Source organism: Leuresthes tenuis, unplaced genomic scaffold, assembly GCF_036924035.1.
Source record: "Leuresthes tenuis unplaced genomic scaffold, fLeuTen1.0.hap1 SCAF_5, whole genome shotgun sequence".
NCBI classification, from domain to species: domain Eukaryota; kingdom Metazoa; phylum Chordata; class Actinopteri; order Atheriniformes; family Atherinopsidae; genus Leuresthes; species Leuresthes tenuis.
Window position 1 is genome coordinate 11,578,492 of NW_027325359.1, and position 25,205 is coordinate 11,603,696.

Consider the following 25,205-nt stretch of genomic DNA (forward strand, 5'->3'; position numbering starts at 1 on the left):
AAATGCAAATAACACAACTTGACAGGCATCAAATAATATTTTTGCACCGACAAGGTTATTCTCAAAGAACTGTTTGTTAAAAACTTTTCATATCCAAGCATAGTGTGCTGTGTCCCAAAAATATTTTAGGAAACTGGTTATGTGGAGAACAAAATATAAGTGTCAGGCCTAAACAGGATCTACAGCAGATGAGCGATATTTGAAAGTGATGTCCTTAAGAAATAGGAAAACATCCAGCCAAGACCCAACACAGGACCTGAAAGATGCATCTGGACCATCAGTTGATCCATCTACTGTTCCCTGAAGCCTCATCAGAAATGGTCTCCATGTAAGGGTGGCTGTCAAGAAGCCATTCTTAAGGAAGGGAAACAGGGAGAAAATCTATCTATCTATCTATCTATCTATCTATCTATCTATCTATCTATCTATCTATCTATCTATCTATCTATCTATCTATCTATCTATCTATCTATCTATCTATCTATCTATCTATCTATCTATCTATCTATCTATCTATCTATCTATCTATCTATCTACACTTAGTTTTTTCAACTGTGTGACTTTAGCAAATGGTATACACATTTAGACTTAACATCTAAACGTAACTGCGTCTGAAAATAAATAAATTAATGCCACTAAAGCATTAATTTAAGCTTTAGTGTTTGGAGCCTCAAATATTTCTAAAAAGGTGTTGGTTCAACTGCATCGTCGTTTTGGAGGATGTGCACGTGTTTCATATAATTTGCCCACTCGTTCAGGCAAATCAGCTGTGGCAATATATATCTGAAAAGTTTTTAAACGTCTTAGATTACAATACGAACCAGCCATCTCACAGAGCCAGTGACAATCATCACGACAGTGTCGCAAATTGTACCGTTAATTTTTTTTACTGGGTGCTCCATGGAAACACTCTCACAGCTACAGTTCTGTTTACACTCTTGGGTAAGTTTGTTAACCTCGCCGTTAAATGGTTTAAGTTTTGTATCTCTGGTCGTGCAAGTAAATGTTCTTAAATACGCACCAAGGTACATGTCAACGCTTAACATTAGCACTTTTGCTAACGTTAGCTTAGCAAGCGAACCAACTGACTAGTTCCCACAAACAAGTGCAGACACCCAAAACAGCCGCTAATATCTGTTTGGCGGTGACTTTAGCACATAGTTGGTTGTTAGTCCTGTGCAGTGAGTGGTTCGTGTTGTTTTTTGTCAGGGAGCCAACAGCTACGGGCAGCTGGGACAGGGACATGTGGAGGACCAGTCTGTTCCCCGGCTCTGTGACAGCACTGCACTACAAAACAAAGCAGTCCGGACTGTCAGTGGCGGCGGGGGACACTCCGTGGTTATCACTGGTGGGTTTCTGTAATAATTCAAACTTCATGGAACTAATTTAGACTTAAGGAAAAACGATCTTTTTTTTTTTAAGCAAATTTAAAAAATAGAAATAAGAAAAATAAAAACCTTTTATGAGGTAATGTAGCGCCTCCTCCTGGCCAAATAAGCCAGTTGTTAGTTTTTTGTTGTTGTTTTTACCTTAGTTATTAAGTTCTTATTTTGTTGTTATGCCAAACATGCGGCGCAGGCCACAAAGGATTTGTGCAATCATCTGAACATTACGTGAATTTTGATAACTGGTTTTATGCAAATTTACAATTTAATTGAGCAGCTTATAGTAGAAGAAAAAAAAAACTTATTATGAAACCTGCTTATGATTTTTATTCTGATCAAATCAAAAACAACATGTTTTCTTTAAAATTGTGGTGAGAGGTCACTCTTTTTGTTAATGACCCAGGCATAATGTTGAGTAAATGGGTAGCATAGAAAAAGAAGATGTATTTCTGTTAATAGATCATTGCTCAGTGATGTCTGTGGTGTGTTTTGTGTTGGACAGAGAGTGGGGAGGTATTTGTGTGCGGACAGAATCACAGAGGCCAGCTGGGAGTTGGACACAATGCAGACATCTTAACTCTTCAGCTTTGCCCCATCTCAAATCAGAGAGTCACAAATGTGGCCTGTGGTTGGGATTTTACTCTTTTCCTCACTGGTGAGTATTGAGCACAATTTCACAGCAGAGGCCTCGTATATAAGAATGTCCTTTGAGTTACACTCAAACTCCGCACTCATACGAAAGATCATTTCAGACTGCATGTTCATGTCTGATTTTACACAATATGCTCAGTGTTAAAGATTAAACTCAGTTATTTTCAGTATCATTTATATTGTGCTGATTCACAAAAAAAAGGTCATCTCAAGGTATTTTAAAAATACAGTCTAATTGTCAGTCAAATTTGTTCAAATCCAATCCAATTGGAGTCCATTTCATAAAATGTAAATTTATAAAAAGTTGAGTAGCTAAGGAAACCAACAGATCACTTCAGATCTTCTCTTCAAATCAGTCCTCCGTACTGAGAACTCACAATGTGACAGTGGAGAGGAACAACTCCCTTTTAACAGGAAGAAACCTCCAACGAAACCTGGCTCAGGTAATAGGAGGAAAGGTAGCCATCCATTATTATACTCTTTACCGTAAAGATAAAAAACTAAGACTAATGTTAAAGGTAGATATGATGTCTGCTTGACAAACCCAAACTGGCTGCTGGTGCCACAGCGAGGGGCCTGTTAACTGAAAGCTGTGCCTCCCATTCTACTTTTAGAAACTCTGGGAACCATTTGTTCCCTTCAGAACTCTGGCTGCAGCATTTTGGATCAGCTGGAGGCTTTTCAGAGGATTTTGTTGGAAAGCCCAATAATAAAGAATTACAGTCGTCCAATCATGAAGTAACAAATACATGGACCGGTTTTCCTGCATCACTCTGAGACAGGATGTTCCTGATTTTGGCAATATTACAAAGGTGAAAGAGGCCAGTCCTAGAAACCTGTTTTATATGTGAGTCTTGGGCCTCGGATCCAAAGAATACAACTTCAGTTTTGTCTGAATTTAGAGGCATAGAATTCAGAGTCATCCAGTCGGTCTAATCAACTGGCTGAGTTAATCTTATTTCATAGATAAGTACAGCTGATTATCATCAGCACCACAATGAAAATGTATGCCTTGCTGTCTTATAATATTACCTAATGGAAGCATGTATGAAGTTGAAAGTATATAGTATTGATACTCCACAACTATCTTGGTTGTGTAAGGAAGACTTATTGTTTATGTAAACAAAGTGGAATCTATCAGATAGTTAAACCAGCCTAATGCAGCTCTTTAAATTCCAATAACATGTTCAAGTATCTGTAGTAGAATGTTATGATTGATCATGTAATGACATTATCAGAGGTCAGGAGGAGGTCATTGGTAACTTTCTGCAGAGCTGCTTTTGTGCTATGATGCACTCTGGATTTTGCACTCTCTCTACATATGCTTCTAAAGCTGCTGTGCATCACAGTACATCAGTAACAATGGTGGGGAGGATGCCACAATTCTAAGAAGCACATGAAATCATCACAACTGAGAGTTAAAGGAATTCGGAGTTCAGCAGAGCTATTGGTCTTGGTCTGGCTACAGTGCTGAAAAGAAACATGGGGTTATTCTCGTTCTCCTCTCTCAATGATGACTAATAAGCAGTTCAAAGACTGCAAAAGGCTTTCTGATATATTGTTAAACTATCTTGCAAGACTAATTCAAATTAATCAGAGTTTATGTCTGCTTTTTGTCTGCTTTAACGCACAGCTTTGAACCTAACCAAAGAGCCAGCCACCTCCAACAGATTGCCTTCTTTTTAAGGGGGGCAACAATGTCCACTGTTAAAAGCACTGAAGCTGTTGCTCTATTAACCACACAATCAAGTTGTGTGGGAGTAAAGTTTAGGCAGCTGCCCTCTGTTGTATTGACACATGACACTTTGAATTTGGTTACAGTATTCTCTGATGTACACCAGTTATATAAAAACGTGTCTTCTCAGGTGATGTGTTGTTAAGCTATATAAACTAAAGGGTTATTAAACGTTAATCAGATAAGTTACCGTTAATTGTTCAGTCTTATTTCCACACGTTAGCTCAAGATCAAGGGTATGATGCTGAGAGTCAGTAGGTCTGTGTACATTTTGAGTAAAGCCAATTGAGTTAAATATAGAATTTAAAACTGTAAAGTGTAGTGGTATGATTGCCCCCTTCCATGTGGGAGATCTGGGTTCAAATCCCCTGCATGAAAGGTACTGTCTCCAGTAGGGGTCCTTAGGCAAGTCGCTTTGGATAGTAGCGTCTGCTAAATGCATAAACAATGTAAACAATTTCCACTTGGGGTGAGATAATCTGAATCAGGCAGTAAAAAGAGCTAGAACTAATCTTGGGTCCCAAACTGATGAGTAACTGATTGGAAGATAGCTGCCACTCCTCCTCTTCAGTTTAAAAGTACAAACAGTTCTGGGAAGTTGATTCATTGATGCTAACATGATCCTCCTGCTTCAGCCAAGTTTCTGTCAGACCAAATTGATCAATATGATGATCACCAATCACAACATTTACTAACAGAGACTGTTACTGGCAGACACATTTGGGGTTATTATGGGGTTGTGGGAAGTTGCAGAGAAGTAAGACTGCAGCTCTGCATCCTGGCTTCAACCCTGGGGTGTCATGGGTTTTGATGGCTGATAAATACTTTTATCTTGCTTAAGCAGGCTCCAAGAACTGCATTTGCAACTTACGTGCTTGTAGTAATAAACTTTAAAGTAGTTTACATTGACCGAAACTGCTCTGCAGTTTTCCTTTATTTGACAGCAAAGTCATCGTGATTCGATCAGAATGGTTGTAGAGAAAACTTCACTTTGCGATAAGATCAGCAAGGTTTTATAGATAAACACTCGTTTTTCTGATTGAGTCACACTTAAGATAAAAAAAAAAAACTGTAAATGATGTTCCAGAAAGTGAAAACTGGTTTTGCTTCCATTCTTTGTACAATTTGTACAGAGTTAAAGCATTTCTTCACGTGTTTCTCCTGAGCAGAAGTGACTCATAGGACATGATGACATTTTTGATTTATTCTTTTCTGTCGTTAAAAAGAGAATCTTTCTCAACAGACTTGCATTCCAGGAGATTGAAACAGGGCAGATTATTTATGGCTTGTTTTTCAGCAATCTGAAGTAGAACATAGCTCAGAAACTTTACAAAACAGTTTGAAGGTTGAACATTTCAGTGTGTCTTTCTTTTCTTTCTTTTTTTTTGGCACAATAACAGATAATGGTAAACTGCTGGCATGTGGCTCCAATGCATTTGGACAGTTGGGTGTTGGACAGGCAGCCACACACACTGCAGCTCTACTAGCTGTTGAGGTGAGCACATGATAAGAGTGTAACTTATCCCTAATGAAGCTGCAATCTTTATAGTTAATCATGTTTATGTTGTAAATCTTGCTTGAGAAGTCTACAAACCACACTTCTCCTGCTGGTCGGTCTTGTCAAAGCAGATGCCGTTGTGCTCTTTGTTTTTAGAGTTTGAAGGAGCCAATAGTGAGTGTTGCTGCAGGACTCAGGCACTCCCTTGCTGTTGGTGGTAAGGTGTCATCGTAAACTCTTTGTTTAGTCTCCCATTTAGCAGTCAAGCCATAAATCTTGTTGTTATGTTTGACTTTCAGACTCAGGTTGTGTCTATCAGTGGGGAACTGGTCTATATAGTCATGCCAAGAGAGCTCTCAGTCCACACCCAGTTCCATCTCACCTCTGCTCAAAGGTTCCTTGGCAGGTTCCAGGTAACATACATTTGGCTGAAACAACAACAGATGTCAAAGTACTTTAGGTTTTGATTTATTCCTGTTGTCACTGTTGATTTAAAGATATGACAGATGCATATGTCTGTGCTGCAGGTCTCAAGCAGCAGAAATCACATCTGGTAACAGCAGGCTCAGCGCACTGTGTGTGCCTAACAGGTAAGCCAAGAAGAAATGGCTTCCAAACTATTCAGGAAGCTGACTTACATACACAAGAATTATTGTTTCAAACCTTTTGAACCAACTGGATTGCTTTTAGGAACAAGTGGGGGATGCACATAAAAGAGGCTTCAACCATAAATTAATAAGAGTTATAAGTACTACATAATGCATTTTGCACTGCACTTTCTTTAAGTGTGTTGTCTTCATGCTCATATGTCATCTCTTGCCTCCTCTCTGTCCTGTAATTTGTTGACCACTGCCTCTCAGTTACTCTTCTGCCTCTGTGCTGCTGCTTCTGCTGGATGAAGAGTAATGTTCCTTGTGTCATGCGTGCAGGAGAAGGTGATTTATTTCTGTGGGGAAGCAACAAGCACGGCCAGCTGACCACCTCGGAACCCTTCCTGCCCTCTCCCACTCTCCTGAGACGATCTCTGTTGAGTGGAGAGAAAGTTAGGAATGTATGGAGCGGCTGGACACACATTGTTGCTCAAACAGGTGCACAAACACAGTTGCACAAATTGTGTCCGAGACGCTCACCATTTACTGGACAGTCGCTGTATCAGATCATTCAGTTGTGAAACCATTTCAGAGAGCGGCAGAGTGTTGACATGGGGCAGAGGAGATTACGGACAGCTCGGCCAGCAAGCCTCAGCCAGTCTGAACACAGAGCTGCAGTCAGCTGGCTCTGTAGTGGAGGGTGACGGCCAGACCAGGAGGGCATGCCTCCCTGCAGAGGTGAAAGTCCTCCATGGAGCAACGCAGGTGAGACATCTCATGGTTTGATACCTCTGCAGGTGAAATCACCCAAAGTATTTTGATTCCAAGAATTAGTCTGTGCCTCTTGCGTTTTATTTTCTATGCATATCAGCTTTATGTTGAATCTGACATGTATGTAGCAGTCCAGCAGGGGGCAGCAGACAACCAAAGATGAAAACAGTGACTGAAGATTATTTAGAAAGTGGATAAACCCGATGGCCCTTAAAAAGAAGTTTCTTAATAAAGTGCTTCAACATATCCTGCATGCAGAGCACACATCAGTGCTCATCCAGCGGGAAGAGTGCCGCATGCATTTAGCGAAGGCAGAGGTCACTTCAGTTATTTGTGTGCATGGATTGCTGCAGCTAACCTGAATGCATCAGAGGAAGATTAAAAGATGAAAATTACATCAGTGTGTGAAGCCAAAGGTGAGATGAATAAGCTGAGAGAGCTATAACGCTTACCCTACTTTCAAACTCTACAACCACAATGAAAACTTTTAAGTTAGCTGCCGTAATTTTATGAGGCTTACACATATTTGTCAGAGCTAAGTACAATCTGTTAGAAGTTCAACAGTTGGGAGGTGTTTTCCTGCATTGCAACAGGTGTGTGCTTTATTCCAAAACTTGTGTCATCAAATCAGTTCAGTTGGAAAAAAAGACTATTTGTGCAAGACAGCAGTATTTATTTATTTATTTAGATATAAATAGAATTAATATGCTCAGCTTCTCTGGTTCAATTTCTGCTTTGTGTTGTCGGGTGAGCAGGAGTACAATGAAGTTTTTGAAATGTTTAAAGAAGACTTGATCCCTCATTTTAACAGCAATTGCACTTCTGAAGGAAATTTGAGTCATGATGTCTTGGCACAGTTAATTTTATTGAATTTGTAGAGGTCATTTCACAGAGATTCACTCATCCACATATCCCTGCCGGCATAACAATCCCTGGGTAATGCAATCTTGAAAAGGTCTGCTTTCAACACATATTTCAGATCAATTTTTCAATTCTTTTTCTCTATAGATCACCTGTGGATCAGAACATAACCTTGCCATTGTAGGTAAGTGTACTCTCTCAATGAAACGCTAACATTTTCTCAGCGCTTCTCCTCATTTTTTGGTCACATAACACACGATTCACAACTGCACTAGAAAGACAAATCAAGGAGAGGATTAGAAAATAGGAAGAAATCCTTAAATTAAGCACCATCAGACATGCACTGCTTTCTAATAATCGGACAACAGCCGAACATGTCGGTGTGGTGTCTGAATGAGCAACCTTGTGGCTTTCTCGTAACATATTTTGCTATGACAATGGTACTAGTTTGGACCTAGTAACGCTTACATATCACTTTTAACACTGCACGGCTCTGAACCACCACCGTTGTCTTAATAGATGTAACAGTGGGTTAGTTTGGGTTTATTTATCTCCAGCTGTTCGGAGGAATGTGATTGATTTAAGTTATTAAAGAAATAATTAGCACCACTGTCCAAGCTCTCCTATTCTAAGATTTTCTGTGCAATAATTAGCTGCAGCCCCTAAGCATTATTTTAGAGTATCGAAGTCAAACTGTTTAAAAGAGTTTCAGCTGTTGCTTCTGTTCCGAGTGAACAGCAACTCCATCCACCGCCCCCATTTACTTCTGTTTGGTTCAGCACAATGCAGAGTGCTTATTAGGCTTATTTTGTGAGAGAACAGTTACTCTAAAAGGGCTGAGACAGAGGAGACGTCGGGTAAAATAAGATAATTGTGTTTTTATTGAGTTGAGAACTGTGCTTTTGTTATTCTAAAGTGGTTCACTTAAACCCTCACAAGTAATAATTATCACACTGATTGTTGAATAAGCTTAAACATATAGATATCATAGAGAATGTATACTCCCTGCTGCTTAAATCCACCACAGATATGCTTTACACCACCGCAGGGCACTTAGCAGGCTAATAATGGATTGTTGCGCAGTATTACATGAAATCTTTTGACTACATTTGGACTTTTATGCTATAATTCACTTCATGTGCTGACCAGTCTGCTTGAATTGCAAACACTGCGTGAGCAGCAGCTCTTTCTGTCACAGTTTGGATGAAGATGTGAGGAACATTAATGGAAAAATTATTGTGAGAGTTAGTGACTGAAACGTGAGACGTTCCATATTGTCTGGCATGACCCTCTGACCACATGAAAAGGAATATAACTAAGTGAAACTAGCCTGTCTCTTGGTACAGAATAATTAGTAAAGGAACTGTCTAATATATTTCAATCAAACCGCAGTGTGAAAAAATAATCCCAGTAAAGCTTCAGATGGATTTCTGAGGTCAGCTCATTGCCTTTGCATCAGGAAGTAATTACAGCATGGATAGATGGGTATCAATGACAGAGGCGATTACCCGCACAGGCTTGTAAAAGAGCTGAATTAACCACACACGCAGTTACAGGCGTGCTGCTCCTGTCAGATGTTTCAAGAGCATTTCCCTCTGTCCACATAAGAAGTAAACATGAACACTGCAGTCAAACACAACCTACTGACTGCTAAAAGAAAACGTCTGTCGTTGTAATTTCCTATCTGAACTCCAAATGTGTTTTTATTCTTTCCAGGCTTGGTCAATCTCTCCTGCATTTCCGTAGTTTCAGCTAACAATAAGGAACATTTTGGATGTAGTCTTTCCCATTAAAGTTTGAACATTGACCCAGTTTTTTACATCTGCATGAATAAAAATATCTTCGATGAACACAGAAATGCAAGCTTAAGGTTCCATTAGAGAGAGAGAGAGAGCATTGAACATTGCTGTTGTTGCTACATTACAAGCATCCATGCCACCCGCTTTCAACGTTCTGACCAGCTGTCAAAATAAGGATAAAGCACATGCCATAATACACAGGGATCTGTAATGACTGTCCATCATAATAGCAGTTTTTGAAAGTACCGATCTGTTCTTTGTGAGGTTCAGTGAGAAGATGTGAAAGCAGGACCATGAGAGGTAGGACTCCTGTGAACCTCCAGTACCTCACGCCTCTGCCATGCTCTCGTCTCTTTCTCCTCCTGACTCGAGCGTGGTGGCAGGAACAGTGAAATAGCAAAACAGGATCGGAGGCAGAGACCTAAGTGCTGCTATTTCTGGTGCTGAAGTAGGTCAGGTGGAAAGGAACGGAGAGCATTGCATGCTGCATATGATATCTGTTGCCTGCTCAGCCCATGCCCATTTGTACCTGAGCAAGTGCTCCTCGCGTATGAAATTCATCAGCGGTGGTCAGAGGTGGTAAGTGTCCAAACACTCTGTGGGATGAGCTCATCCAATCTGGGGAAAAATTTTTATGTGAATACATCAACTTAATGGGACTAAAGAAGTACTATCACCTTAGATTAGGTCTTATTTTTACTTCTACCTGCAGACTCATGCAAGTAAGTCTAAAAAAACAAAAAGAGACAACTCCAGCAGATTGTGCCACTGTGGTGCTTTTAATAAGGTGTGAAATTTGTGCTCTTGAATATGAAAACCAGTGACCGGATTTGTTTACCAGGAAATAAGCTTTTGGTTTGTGTTTTTTTCTTTTTCTTTTTCTTAAAAAAAAATAAATAAAAAATTGAGCAGAATTTTGTGCAGGCACTTTGTTGCCATGGAAACACTGATGTGCTGTACTCCAGTCAGTATTTACGAATTTAGCACAGCACCAAAATAAGGCTTTTTCCCCAATGAGCAAGAAGCTTCAACATGTCAAGAACACCAAAAAAAGAATGTTTACTAAACACACTGAACTGAAGAATGCGGCCCACTTATGGAACCATGCAGCACCTTAGAAACAGGGCTTTGTATGTGTGTTTGTAATACGTTAGCTGTATCTGGCAGAATGTCACACTGACATAAGCTGCTGGCATGATATCTTGATCTGTTAACTGGTGAAAACATATGCGTCTATTGGCGACTCCGAATCTTTGATGCTTTTGGTTTACAGAGACAGGCTGAGACCACAGAAAGACAAAGAAACCACTTGATGAAATAAATGAGAACATAACACGAAAGACACACGACCACTGAATGGGGAAAGCTTGAAGATGTGTTACCCTTGAGAAAGCAAGCTCTCTTCTGTTGCCATGGCAATGGAGCCTATTAGGTAACTGTGTTGCCATGGCACGTGTCTCCTCGATGATGCAGACCTGACCACACCCACCAACAAGCTCACCAGCTGTGAAGAGCAGGGAGGCTTTATTACTGGCCAAGTGTCTGTGTTTTGATCAAAGAAGCTCTGTCTGCGGTTTTGTATCTTGGTTTTTTTGTCTTCATTATAGGTTATTTTGTTTTTTTCCTCCCAGATTACCAATTTTAGACTACATTGTACACTTGTGCTGCCTCCTCTACCTCCTGTCTGCCTCACTGACCCATGACCCCTCTCTTTTTCAGGGGGATGTCTTCTCTCATGGGGCTGGAATGAACATGGAATGTGTGGAGACGGTTCACAGACCGATGTCTCTCATCCTCGGCTTGTTTCTGATCTGAGGCCTGTTCTCATTGGCTGTGGAGCCGGACACTCTATAGCACTGTCTGCTGCGACAACGGATTCAATTCAGAAATCTGACTCCACTTGAGTAACACTGGAGCAGGAAGATTGTTCAACATGACAGTTAGAAACTATAAAAACAGAACACCACATCACTGTTTTTTAGTAGCTGATTTGTGCTTCGTAAAAGCCCACATACAATCATTTTAAGTGTCCTTGACTGTGCAATAACTTTCGCCCCATTAAAAGATCATCTGAGCTACTTGAACAGGTCACACTTCAAACTGCTGTTGTCATAAATATTCTGGTGTGAGTAGAGCCTGTTTGAGTTATGCTTCCTGTGGCAGAGGCCATCATTTCTCCAACTAGCCTGTCACTTTGATGGACATGACAGGGGAGATGGCCATGCCTTTGGCGGCCAGTCCACCTGCCGTGTTAGCTTTCCAGATTGAAGATGCTGTGGATCACGTGAGGGATGGACTGGAATGATGCTAAAGCTTCATCTTCCCATGTCAGCGGTTTTACTGCTTTAATCTTGAGTGTCAGGAGGCAGTCAATCCTTGTACTTAATGCCGAAAAAATCTCGGCCATTCTATGATTTACTACAGGACAGTAGCTTTATTCCTTTCCCAAAGATCTATCACTCATTTAGTCTTTTGTCACTCTGCGTCATATTCTTTAATCTGCTATTTAACTTATTTCTACCACTTCCATACGGTCTTAATTTATACTGGAAGAAACTTATCGACCGCCTTTGACCCAGCCTACATATTTATAAGCGGGAAACAGCCGCAGTGCAGCACCTGAGGACCAACGGCATCTGTTAAGCCAGTGCCTTGGTCAAAGGCAATGATGGCACGGGAAAAAGGCTCATGTCAGCATTAGCCTTATATTTTTGATCTTAAACTTTTTAAAACATGTTTTATTGTGGTTTATGTAAATCGAATGTGGGAAACATCTCCATCACTGAAAGGTATTCATTTAGGGAAATTAAAGAGCTTTTACCAGGATTAGGTCAGAAATATAGAATAAATCAACACTCACTGAAAACTGATTATTTCTATGTTTTTTTTATTTATTACTATTTATTGTACAAGTCTGAACTATGTTGTTCAAAAATGACAACAAAAAAAAAAATCCCTAAACAGCAAATCAGTCAAAACGAACACGTTATTGAGATAATTAACCACAAAATGCACAGTGTTCGAAACACACTTCACCTTAACAGCTGCTGTGTTGTTGTTTCTTTAAGGTTTTGTGTCGAACAATGACCGGCGCACTGTCCACCCCACCCCACCCCCCATTTGTGTTCAGCTCTGTTGGCAGAATGAAATCTGTTGTACCTGACTGCATCTAAACAAGTTGTTGGCAGTGTGTTTGCAGTTGTTTGGTAAAAAGTTGGTCCCTTCTCACTAACTTTTCCACACAAACAATCAGTCTGTACTTTGCACTCAACAGTTGTTCTTTGAGCTTTTTTTTTTTTGAGGCATGCTCAGTGCTTGACTTCAGAGGCTGATCCAATTGAGGGTCCTTATGGTATCTGTGTGCTTTTGAGTGCTGAACTAATGCACGTTTTCAGTGGCTAGTGACTGATGACTTAAATAAAATGCACTTTGGGTAATAATGTACTGTATACTGTTGAATGGTAAGAAATTGCATAACAGAGGCACTTGTCCAGTATGGTGATGATGATGATGATTTGGCATTAGTTGCTATTACTTACTAATTTACCAAACTGCAAATGTTAAGAAAGAAGAAATTAAATATCAGATGATTGTCAATTCAGTCATTATTGTACTACAGAATAATTATTAATGTTTGAGCTGTGGTTATACATACTTTACATATAAACTGTCTTCTGAGTACCACTATAATATTTATCAGCTGAATTATTTACATTCCCTGGCACCACAGCTTGCAATTTTAATGCCTCCCTATGACAAGGTAAGAGTGGCGCTTTTTTTTTAACCTGACCCCAATTTTTCTTGTTCCTTTTAGTGAATGTTGTCTCTTTGATGACTGAAAACATGTCAAAGGAATGTTAAAGGTTCACTGGTGCAAAACAGTGCAAAAAGTCTACAAAGATGTGACCATGACAGTGCAAAGGTAACGATTGGTTTTCAGCTGTTAAGTCTGGCTGACATGAGGACTGACAGGTTTTTGCTGAAGGGTGTGCGACTAGGTTTGGAGCAACATTTTTCCTTTTTTTTTTTTTCCATTCAACAGAAGAAGCACACAAACATTTGATGATCACTCAAAGACATTGGTACACACAACTTCAGCACACAAAAAGCGTATTTACAGCACTGGCACACACCAAAAATAGGCACATAAATTACAACACAGTAACCAGTCACAGATACTGAGCTACATAAGGCTTGACAACAGAACGTCCTCAGTGCTACATCTATGCTGAGTTTGTGATGTACAGCTTGTCACTGTCACACCCATTTAAAAATACTAAGTAATACACACAACAATGCTACAGCACTATCAGGTGGGTGATGGGCCATTATGAGTCATACACATAGTGGTTGGCACACCATGGTTCATAACACAAACTGACTCTGTTGGTTGTCTGCTCCGGTGCTGTCGTTGGGTCTCTATAAACATATAAAAAACAAAACAGTAACAAAAATAAATTATTAGACAAATTATGTTGAACGGTGGAAATGATGGCGATGATGGAGAGTAAAGAAAATGTGCTCCGTTAGTTCCTCATGGTAAATGGTGGGTTTACCATGTAGTTCCCATGCTCAGCCAAGGCGTCAGACACCAAAGAACTGTCTGAGTGCAGAGGTTGGACTCTGGGTCGGGTTAATAAACATGCCCAAATCATGCTGCGCTGTACAGGTTGATGTAAGGGTAGTTCAGTCATTGTCATGCGTGTGTATACTTTGCATCATGCTCTCGCAGTCACCTCGTTTTGGTAAAGCTCTTTCTGAGCCGACACAGATGGACAGAGGGTCAAACAGCAGTTGGAAACACCAGCAGTAAGCCAGTGGGAAAGGAAAGATGTATGTATGGGTGTGCTGTTGAATAAAAACGGAGTCTAAACGCTTGTTGTGTATAAAATTTATTTCATGCAAGGACTTGTATTTACATCTTTTTAAATTTTATTTGAATACTTTTCTTTTGCATAAATGTAAAACACATGCATTTACCTTTCCCCAAGTAGACCCACATCAGATACTAAGTTGTATTGTACTTTTTTTTTTAAACCCCATTTAAATTGCATGACCATATAATTCACCTGCATCTCTTCACATGAAATCTTCACAAAGTTTTTTGTTTTTTTTTAAATATATATAACGTCCATTAATTACCACAAGAGACATGACCTGAAATGTAAAACTCTGCTCACTCAGAATAAAAACAAAACTTAAGATGAGTTGCTATAATTGCTGTATCTTCTTCTAGAAATTAACAAGTCTGATTGGTCGACATAAACATTTGATAAAGTGCCCTGAAAAGCTTGTGCATAATTATTGGGAGAGTATCAATACATGTAACTGTATTGAAGTGTTTGAATCAACAGACATACATACAGCAGTAGTCACTGTAACATCTGGTTGATCATAACACAATATATATTTTGGCTCTGTAGAGATGCCTGGTCCCCTTTTAGAATATATTGTGCTTAGTTGTTGTTCTTTATTTTCTTCCTTTTTTCTTTTGTGCTTGGCGATATGTATCCCTCTCAAGGTTAAATCCAAACATGTGTTCACTGGTGCGACGACATTAACCAAGAGGGCATTTTTTTTGTAATTAAGAGTATGAGGGTGGTTCAAAAAGTTCAAGGTGCCCCTTTATAAAGTAAAGCTTTTGTTACACTGTCATGAGCATGGCATAAGGTGTTACGATGCTACACTGTGAGCACTAATGTGATATGATGTCAATTTATTCCTCACTCTTACTGTGCCTCACCAGGTATGAAGGCACCATTTTTTGTTTAGGTAACATCAATTTAGCAGCACAACAGCTACAAAATTTGCTGCAGATTGTTAATACTGTTTAAAAACCCATAACCACCTTTAAATACAGTGGCATAAAAACTGTTTATGCTCACACCAGCATTGATTGGCTTTGTGACAGATTTGTCAAGTTAAATTACACTATTTTAGGTGGATGCCCCCATCAAATAAATGCAAGAAAATAAATGCATGAATTTGGGGAAAGGCAAAGAATGGCAGCTACATGAAAATCCGAGTCTCTTGTAAAGAATGTCTCAGAATGCATAAAATGACAAAGCTTTTGAAGCTTTTCAAAGAAAACTTTTTTTGTTGTTTTTTTTCTAACAGGTACTGCATTACAGTTAGCTTCTTGATTAACAAAATTCCTCATGCAATTCATGCAAATGAACAGTTCTAGTTATGTTGACATTAAATGTATTCATCAGTGGCATCATAGGAATTTTCATCATCTCCATATTGCATTGGACATCATGAACATCCTGTTCAAAAAATTTTGTAATGGTCACTCAGCTAACATCGAGTCCTCTCTGGATCGCTCTTTCAGAAAGCAAACGTCTCTACTTTGCAACGTACAAAGCTCTTAAGAGTTGCCTTAACAGCTTTCAGATATGTTTAAAAGCCATGTAATATCAATGTCTAGCATACTGTTAGCACATCTCATGAAAAGATATTTCACAAAATTGTAAAAAGCAAATGAGATAGAAGTTCTTAATAGTAGAGTATGAGAGATCAAAAGCAACAGAGCAACAGGCAATGATGTAAACACAGGAAAGAGTGGAGTTAGCCTGCAGCAGAACAGTGCTTTGTCTGCAACTGAGGTGACCCATGCAGAGTGGCATGAGCCAATGTTGTCTACATTAAGATATGATGACACACCCAAGGAGAACACTTGGGAAGCTTAAGTATAAGCACAGTTAAGATACAATTTTCCATAAAAATAAAGAAAAAATGGAAAAGAAAAAAAAAGCAGGCGCGAAGGCAAGTGTCAAAGCAAAATTTGACAACAAAGATAAGAAGAAGGAGTGTGGACTGGCCTTCCAATGGTATTGTGTCTGCTACTCAACCATGCTACATAATGGATGGGATGGGAGAATGTGAATGCTGCATTAGACAGGGTGGGCTGCAGGGCAGGGCGGACACTGAGGACACTCCAGAGGCATCCCCGCTCATGCCAGACATGCTGTTAAGGCTCCAAGGCTTTTCATAACCTTCAGTTGAAAAACAGAGAACGTTCTGAGTACACTGCAGCACTGAATCCATCACAAAATGTTTTGATGTTCCTCACTGCTAACACTACACCTGTTGCTTTCTTGTTTTTGTCTCCAAAGAAACAGGTCAACACAGGCACAGAATATTATTCTCCATGCGTTGAGTGCATCAGGAGTACAACAGCATGCGCCGGGTGGTACCGGAATGGTTTGGAGTCATACACTGAAAAAAACTCACAAAAGGTAGGCACCTCAGGCAGGGAATGTATACTTAGCTACAGGTAGAATTTCATACTGTGTGCTGTATACTGCATACAGCCTTTCTTAGAGGAATGTTTTTGAACATTAACATCAAAATAGAATCTATTGCCTTTTCTAAATTTTAGAAAAAAATAACTGAATTTTGCCACGTTATATTAGTAAAATTGGTGATATCTAACATTAGCGGTTCTCCTTTTGTGTTGTGCCCCGTCACCATACTGATAGCACCCATCAGCAAGACATTTCATGCACCGTTATGGTCAAGAGGAACTCGTGGTGCACTCGTGGTGAACTGGTGCACTCGTGAGTCAGGATCCCAAATGGTGTTTTTTCATTTAAAGACATATACATACATGATACACGTGTAGCACAGAAATACTTTCTTAGGCAAAGAAGACAACACATTTTACTTTGTGTAAATCTCGAAAATAGCTTTCTTACTGGTAAATAAATAGGGGTACTACATTATGCATGGTATCAAAAAATATATTGTGTCGATGTGAACAATCATTTTTGACATTTGTGGTGAGTGCGCTTGGCCTTAACATATGCTTTTTTTGGTGGAATATGTACAATCCAAAGCAGGATGATTTAAGAAAAGCATTTGCTATGAAATTGGGTGAAGGTTGTTGTAAGAGGCTTGTTGCTGTGTGTTTGTATGTGTGAAAAAACCTGAGGTGTAACATTTAGTGAGTCAGTGCCTCAGGGGGGCCTGTGATTGGCTGTTACTGTACGTACCCCTCCTCACTCTGCCCCCTGTGTGGTTTGGGGGTTCGGCAGTGGTGACCAGGAAGCAGGGCCGCTCTCTCTCACTGGGGCTGAAGATTTCCTCTGGAGATATGGCCTGGTCTATATGTGGGCAATCTTCATTGGCCAGAGCTGCATTAGCTGCCTCACCATTCAGCTTGGAGTCTTGAAATAATAAACAAAACAAAACAAAAAGAAACGAACAAAAAACCTTGTTTCACATACTGTCATTTTCCCTTTTAAAGTTTTTGATTTGTTAAAATAACATATCCTTTACACTTTAGTGCGCACCTGTATGATAATGCTGGCTGTATAGCTACTGTCTAATGTTTACTTCGCACTCCTTTGAGGATGTACTGTTTGAAGCTCAGTTTTTTATTTCCTTTAGCATAAACTGTATCATAGCCATTATAACTTTATACTAACATCACCAGAGGGGCATTAAGTTATGCCAACATCTACTAATGTTGTTCTTAACATCACTAATGCAGACCTTCAGTATGTCTTAAGAGAGAGGAAGAGTGAGTCACTGCATTAAGAAGGGCAAAATCAATAACAAGATTACTCAAGGTCTGCCACAGTCTCTTTATCGTCCTGTTTAGAGTCAAGTCTGCTTTTCATTTAATATTTTCATTGATTGTTGTCAGAAGGAAATTTATTTGTGCAATCTTGTGCCTGAGTCACCAGCTGATTGAAGTGTGAAAACACAGTGAAACCTCTGAATAAAGATACAGCTCCCTGAAGAGAACAGAGAAGCATTGAGACAATGCGTTCATAAGAATGTGTGTCACATTTAATTCTTACCTTGAAATTTTATCTCGAAAACATCGTCATGGGGAATGGGACTCGGATGCTGGGAGCTGATGCTTGACTTACAGTAATTAGGAGATCCTGGTTGGGGCGCCCGAGGGATATGCCTGTTTTTTTTCTTTGGTAGTTTCTGTTTTGCCATGGCCAGTGAGTAATACATTCCAAAGTTGTTGACAATCACAGGGACGGGCATGGCAATGGTCAGCACTCCTGCCAGAGCGCAAAGGGCTCCAACCAGCATGCCAAAGGTCGTCTGAGGGTACATGTCTCCATAGCCAAGGGTAGTCATGGTCACCACAGCCCACCAGAATCCAATTGGGATGTTCTTGAATTGTGTGTGCTCGCTAGCTCGTGGGTCATTAGGGTTGGCTCCAATTCGTTCGGCGTAGTAGATCATAGTCGCAAAAATGAGGACACCAAGAGCAAGGAAGATGATTAAGAGAAGGAACTCATTGGTGCTGGCCCTCAGAGTGTGGCCCAACACGCGCAGCCCCACAAAGTGACGGGTCAGCTTGAAGATACGCAGGATTCGCACAAAGCGGACAACTCTCAGGAAACCCAGCACGTCCTTAGCTGCCTTGGAGGAGAGCCCACTCAGGCCCACCTCCAGGTAGAAGGGCAGGATGGCCACAAAGTCGATGATGTTGAGCGCATTCCGGATGAAATCAAATTTATTTGGGCAGAAAGTTATTCGCATCAGAAATTCAAAGGTGAACCACACCACACATACGCCTTCGATGTAGGTGAGGTAGGCCGCAGTCTCAGTCTCCTGGTAGGTGTTAATCACTGTCATGTTGCCCACCTGCTCCTCCTCAGTGCGGTTCATGATTGGGTTGAAGGCCTCATGGGTCTCCAGACAGAAAGTGGTGATGGACACCAGAATGAAGAACAGTGAGGCCAGAGCAATCCACTGTGCAGGGATATATCGAGGGTGCAGATGAAAAATTAGAAGAGGGAGAAGAGGGGGGAGAGAAGGACAGAGAGGAGAATGAGCACAGTAACACATGCAGTGTAATGAAGCTTGACAGTCCAGCAGCCATTCTTAGCAGGACAAAATGCAATTCAATCTATTATCTCAAACAATGGCATCTATTGCAGTTTGACAGTGACACTGACACCCTTATCCCCATGTGTGTCTTTACTCTGAAATGTCATTGTCGAAGGAGCAATCAGTGCGAGCTTGCCTCTTCTGTATCTCAAGGTCACGGCATTTCAATGGCTGTGCCACATGCAGAATTTGTAAAGAACCAACACCAGCAGCAGAAGTAGCAGCAAACAGGATATTAGTGTCAACCCTCCTGACTAAATTTAACTTGGGTTCTTCCCTTCAGCACCCTCGCCACTGTAGGTCTTCCCTATACAAGGTCATACTGTCCAGATGATCAACTACTGGGAATTGCTGTGAGTTTAGAGAAACCCGTATTTCCCTTAATGGCAAAAAAGTACTTCAGCCTTCATCGTGTATCGATCAAATGATCAGATTTCATCCCATTTAGGTTGTTTCTGATTTCTGATGCATACTACATAAGTGTAACAGATACAGCCTCCCCTGGGTATTCCCTGTGATATCTTCCTCTCATGATGCTGTGCTGGTTTGTACTATGTCTTACAACTCAATGTTTTTACAATAATTTCAGAGAAGAAAAAGCAGTTACAGCTGTGAAAAGGAAGTGCACCATCTTTAATCTCAGATTAACAACAACAGATGGTGTATTAAAACACGTTTTATTTGTTAAACAAAATCAAAGACAAAATTTTAGAGGCAATGTGAGAAATGTCTCTCACATTGTGGAGGAATTCTGGCCCACATTTTTTTTTTTTTTTGCTTCAGTTCATTGAGGTTTTTAGCAGTTGTTTATGCACAGCTCTCTTAAAGTCCCACCACAGAATTTCTATCAGGTTGAGGTTTGAACTTTGATTGGCCCACTGCAACATCGTGATTCTTTTCTTTCACAGGCATTCTGTTGTAGATTTATTGCTGCGTTTGTCCAGTCATGTCACCTAATTTCAGCTAGGCTTTAGTTGTTGGACACGTGGCCTCGCATTTACCTCTGAAATACGTAAGCATGCGGAGAATTCCATGGCTGACTCAATGACTGAAGGGTGCCCAGGTCCTGTAGTAGCTGTTTTTGCTGACATGTTCTGTTCATGTTCGGTTTTCGCCAAACATGCTGCTGTGCATTATGACCAACCATCTCCACTTTGGTCTTGTCTGTCCAAAGGACATTGTTCCAGAAGTCTTGTGGTTTGTTCAGATGTAACTTTGCAAACGTAAGCTGTGCTGCCATGTTTGGAAAGAAAAGGCATTCTCTTGCAACCATTCTAAACAAACCATACTAGTTCAGTCTTTTTTCAACTGTACTGTCATCAATTTCAGTGTTTAACATGTTAACTGAGGCCTGTAGAGTCTGAGATGTAGCTCCTGAGGTTTTTTGCAGTTTTTCTCAGCATTGCACGGTCTGACTTGAAGGGAACTTGCTGGGACATCTAGTACCGGGCAGAGTGGAAGCTGTTTTCCACTTGGAAATAATCTGTCTCATTGTATAATGATGGACTCTAAATAGTTTGGAAATGGCCTTATAACCCTGCCCAGATTGATGGGGAGCCACAATTGCTTCACTAAGATGCTTATGTCTCTCCTCCTTGACATTGTGTTAACACCCCCCTGAATGGTCTGCATAGAAAACTGCAAATTTATAGAGGTGATAACAGTTGTTCAATTAATTAAGTGATTTAGAATTAAGTGCAATTTACCATCTTAATTACTATAATGAGGGTATATAAGTGAGGGTGTAGATCGTTTTTCATGCACTGCTTTTGCATTTTGGCTTAATTTTTATTTTAAAACAAAAAATGTATATATACATATGTACATATATATATATATTTATATATACATTTTTTTAAAGAATATATTAATCATTATGATTATCACAAACATAGATGTCATGTTGTTGTTAATCTGAGGTTGTATTATATTAAAACCTAAAGGACCAGTCGATATCTTATTATATCCTGATATGCACAACGTTAGAACTGACAGAGGGCATACTTTTTATTTTATTTGACTGTATAGCTTCAATGGTAAATCTGACGTGAGTAGATCAAAGATGGCCAAGAAATCAACAGGAAAAAGGGAAGACCATCATATGAATTGCAAAAGTCAGATCAATAGCATTCTGTTCTTGCATGAAAATGGGCCCACCTGCTACCTCTAAAACTAATACACAGCAGTGTTAAGAAGCAGGAAGAAATAATGAATGACAACAGGGAAGATGTGATTTGGAAATGGGCAGGTCTGGGCATGAAGTCTTCAGCGTATTCCACTGAGTGGAGGAAACACTGCCTCCTTGGAGGTCACATCCATTCAGAGTGAGGCAGATATGCAGCACAAGATGGAAAACAGGCACTCATTATAACATCTCATCACTTGTGATTCAATGCATTGTTCTGAGGAAATCACTGCTGCTTATGAATGTCTGCTTCTCTTGCATGTTAGTATAATGGTCCAGAAGGAACACAGTGTGCTGACTCCCAAAACTGACATCTGTCAGCATTCTTCTTAAAGAATTACTGCAGACATTACATACAAGTTATGGAAGAAATCAAATGCAAAACAATTTCAAAATTACCTCATCTAGGTAATAATGCTCAGCTTTTGTGGATGTGAGGCGACATAGATTTTCTGACAGTTTTGGAAGCATTAAAAAGTGCTGGTGTTTTGTCAGATTGCATAATAGTCTTGTTTTGTCCACCCCCTCTATGGTATTTTCTGCACAAATTCACACGTACTCCCTACACTTCAATACAATCAGCTTTAATCACACTGCAAACAGTGACTGAAACAAATTATGAAGGTTGAAGTAATAACCACTGCATGCTGTTTTTCTGTGTTTTCTAACCGAATTAATTTGTTTTCCATTTTTTTGTAATTGTAAGTAAGACCGGACAATACAGAATTATCAATGGCACAGTGAAAGTAATCCTTATTTACAGCCCAAACTAAAAGGAGAGACAGGGGGATAAAAATCACCAACCATACATGATCCAGTGTGATAAAGCCTCTTTCTGGTAAGATATTTTCATTTTAACTGCCGATGCCTCCAGACACCCTGAATCACCAGCCTGCTGAACATTCCACCCTTCTAACTGTTAAACAAACGCTGCATCTAATCAGCCTGCCTGCTAAATTATGCGTCTTTGTGAAAATTAGAAACTGAGTGGTCTGGAGGGAGGGTGAGGAACAAAGAATTGTTTGCTCCTTCTTGGCTCATTCTCACTGTAGCTGGCAAACTACTGGCCTACAGTTGTATGCAATGATAAGTCCTTTCCTCTGATGTATCCACTGTGAATAGAGTCTGTAATTAAATCTGAAGCTCACATCTAATTAATCTTCTTGCCAGTCTTGGTGGAGCTCTGTCAATCTGCTTTTGTCGTGCTTATTGTTGAATGTGGGACATGCCTGAGTTTTCGGCTTGGGGTATTTTTTTTCCTGCATGAAGAGGGTGAAATTTATAAATAAGTGTGTGGGGTTACAGTGCTTTCCTATGCGTAAGAGTAAGAACATGTAAAAAAAGAATAAAGTTGTTGGAAAGTGCCTGATAACTAATTACAGCTAACAGACTGCAGGAGTGATCAAAGCAGCATGCAGCAAAGCGGTGATGAAAAAAATAAAGTCATTTCATTGTTACCAATGAGAGGCATTACGCCCAGATGGAACATTGCCCATAACGAAGACTAGAAATGTCACCTCTAACAGCAACCTCGTTTTTTGTCTGGAGGTCTGCCATAAATGTTCTGGTGGTGCCAAAGACCTGGTTTGATGTCTAACTGACCTATTTAGCCACAGAGCCAGTCTACACAGGGATCCCTGTGCCCTGGAAATAACACTTCAAAAACCTGTGAGGGTTGGAAAAAGTTTATGTGTCTCCCTATGCAAGACAGAAGAGAGGCCAGGTCATGATTTGCATCTAAATGGTTTTTACTCCTGAGGTTTTTTTCTTTCTTTCCTCCTCCATCCTTGTGCTCTCACATCGACCCTACAGAGACCCCTGGGAGTACAATGCAAGGTCGTAAAAAGCCTCTCAGGCCCATCAGTCTTTGTTTCACCATCAAGGAGCAGAGGCAAACGAATTCACAAGTGTATGCCTGTTGATGCAACTTTTTGTCAAATCAATAATAGTAATAAAAAATCTAAGAATGCTGTTGTCTTTGTTTTTACCAGAGATCATTCACTACGAGGTCCCTAAATCTGATCAAATTACAACAACTAAAAAATGTATAAATACAGCTTTGCATAAATAGGTATATTTCTTTTTAAAAAAAAAACTCACCCTTGCATATTTAGAAGAGTAAGGGTCTTCAAACAGAGCCCACACACGTCTTTGCCACCGGCTCCACAGGGTACCACTCCTGACATCAGGTGTGTCCCCCTGTGCCAGCCTCTTTGTCATTTCATCTACATCATCCTCAGCATGCTCCGGATCTGGCTCCGGATCTTCGCTACTCAGGTCTAACAGACCTCCCCCGCCGAAACTATCAAGGGCCTCCTCTGCCTCCCGGTGCTGGCGATAGGTCATCCAGCAGCACGGCTCCACGTCTGTCTCATCAATGCCCCAGAAGGCCAGTTCCTCCTCATAGAGCGGCCCGCAGACATCAGCCGGGCAGTGGAGTTTACCTGTCCTGTAGTAATTAAGGATATGTGCAAAAACGCCAGGGTGGCGGTCGAAGAAAAATTCCTCGGTCTTGGCATCATAGTCCAAGTGGTTGGGTGCATCAGGCTCGGTCAGCCAGGACAATCGGGTGCCAGGTAGGGTGCGCAGGGTGCTGCGGTATGTCTGATGTCTGATCCCTCCCACGTTTATCACAATGCGATCCTTGTCGTCGCTCAGGCCCATTGCGTCCCTTAGGCATTTCTCCAATAAATTCCCCTCATCGCAAAGGTGAGATTAGACACCCCTTTGAACCATGCACAGAAGTGACCAGACAGGCGGATTGAGACACTGACGGAAACAATTACGCACAAAGCAACCTGTCGTTTCTCACCAAATGGGAAATAAATTAGTGGTCGTTGACACGCGTCGGGCTACAATCCCATTATACCCTGTATTTTTCACAAACACCTGCCATGCAACTGGAGGATCTTGAACAGTCACGGCTGCCACGCTCTGAATGGTATAGAATCGAAATCCAAAATGCTCGCAGCCAATAGGATCACATTAAGAATGGACGTCACATCGCTTGTTAATCCAAGATGTCGAGATAAAAGCGCAAACGCAGACAAACTTCCCCCGTGCAAACAGATTAAATCCCCTTTACTGGATTCACCAGATTTCTGCAATTGATCAGATGAGCAGGGCAAGGAGACTGCGGTGGTGCTGAGCGGAAAGCGCCTGTCCGGCAGCTCCTGAAGGAAACTCGCCGCTGCTGTGTTCCTCTGCTGTTGCCTACAGACTCATCTCCTTCACACTCAGCTCAGTCCGCTCCCCCTCTGCGTTTGAGGACGCGCCGCCACCACGCAGCAGGTCTTTGTCTCAGCAGATGGATGCTACCCTGCTCACAGACCTTTCCCTGTCATTCATACTTTCCTTAACAAGTAATATCCCCAGTGTGTTTGATGGGAATCCGGTACTCGCTGCTGATCAGTGATCAAATAAAGAAGATAAAAGATGAGAGGGCGACAGACCTACTCAAAAACGCCCAAACTGCCTGTTATTCACACCGAGCCCCGCTCTCAAATCAGATTGAGCATGCCCAGGGGGGATCCTGTACTTAGCCTATGAAAACACGCAGTCAAGTTCCTCAATTAAGGTTGTAGAAATTGTGATAGCTGCCCACTTTTTTTTCTTCTTTATTTTTTAAAAATGCCGTCTCACTTTATGCCGTTGCTTGGAGCGTTGTGGTCGTCGAGCAGCTGCAACGGCCAGCAGGGAGTCATCATTCTGACGCACAGCTGGCTGGAGAAGGTGTGACCCTTGAGCCATGAACGCGCAGATGTGCCCATAACGAGTAAAGAAAACCACCACAGTGATAATTAACTATCTCAAGGCGACGTGGCTTACGGAAATCAGAATGGAGTTACTTTGTTGTTGTTGATCCA

General features: G+C 40.8%; 2 protein-coding genes across 7 annotated transcripts; one reads left to right on the forward strand and one right to left on the reverse strand.

Moving 5' to 3' along the window:
- The first annotated feature begins 871 nt into the window (after positions 1-871).
- On the forward strand, positions 872-14,163 carry sergef (secretion regulating guanine nucleotide exchange factor). Of its 4 annotated transcripts, none has more exons than XR_011915806.1 (11): positions 872-942; positions 1,210-1,348; positions 1,888-2,040; positions 5,172-5,266; positions 5,426-5,486; positions 5,569-5,682; positions 5,797-5,859; positions 6,199-6,357; positions 6,452-6,624; positions 6,731-7,675; positions 11,010-11,070. XR_011915806.1 is itself a non-coding variant. In XM_072385995.1 (11 exons), exons 1-11 carry the CDS (start codon positions 901-903, stop codon positions 11,192-11,194), a joined length of 1,221 nt encoding a protein of 406 aa, XP_072242096.1. In that variant the 5' UTR covers positions 872-900; the 3' UTR covers positions 11,195-14,163. The 4 variants fall into 4 exon arrangements, 1 of the variants encoding a protein (XP_072242096.1); XR_011915807.1 differs by having other exon boundaries at positions 6,759-7,675; XR_011915805.1 differs by having other exon boundaries at positions 7,639-10,077; positions 11,010-11,064.
- On the reverse strand, positions 12,172-24,638 carry kcnc1b (potassium voltage-gated channel, Shaw-related subfamily, member 1b). Of its 3 annotated transcripts, none has more exons than XM_072385992.1 (4): positions 23,440-24,587; positions 18,101-19,016; positions 17,288-17,461; positions 12,172-13,709 (listed from the first exon to the last, which is right to left on the reverse strand). In XM_072385992.1, exons 1-4 carry the CDS (start codon positions 24,001-24,003, stop codon positions 13,600-13,602), a joined length of 1,764 nt encoding a protein of 587 aa, XP_072242093.1. In that variant the 5' UTR covers positions 24,004-24,587; the 3' UTR covers positions 12,172-13,599. The 3 variants fall into 3 exon arrangements, with proteins under 3 accessions (XP_072242093.1, XP_072242092.1, XP_072242094.1); XM_072385991.1 differs by lacking the exon at positions 12,172-13,709 and adding an exon at positions 14,211-16,288 and having other exon boundaries at positions 23,440-24,611; XM_072385993.1 differs by lacking the exons at positions 12,172-13,709; positions 17,288-17,461 and adding an exon at positions 14,211-16,313 and having other exon boundaries at positions 18,123-19,016; positions 23,440-24,638.
- Between the last annotated feature and the right edge of the window lie 567 nt (positions 24,639-25,205).

Coding starts and splice junctions, on each gene's coding strand:
- sergef (XM_072385995.1), top strand. CDS start 901: ATGGAAACACTCTCACAGCTACAGTTCTGTTTACACTCTTGG. Junction 2,041..5,171: donor TTTTACTCTTTTCCTCACTG/GTGAGTATTGAG, acceptor GCACAATAACAG/ATAATGGTAAACTGCTGGCA. Junction 5,267..5,425: donor CAGCTCTACTAGCTGTTGAG/GTGAGCACATGA, acceptor CTTTGTTTTTAG/AGTTTGAAGGAGCCAATAGT.
- kcnc1b (XM_072385991.1), bottom strand. CDS start 24,003: ATGGGCCTGAGCGACGACAAGGATCGCATTGTGATAAACGTGGGAGGG. Junction 17,462..18,100: donor TTTCGAGATAAAATTTCAAG/GTAAGAATTAAA, acceptor TATTATTTCAAG/ACTCCAAGCTGAATGGTGAG. Junction 16,289..17,287: donor AGGGGGCAGAGTGAGGAGGG/GTACGTACAGTA, acceptor TTTCAACTGAAG/GTTATGAAAAGCCTTGGAGC.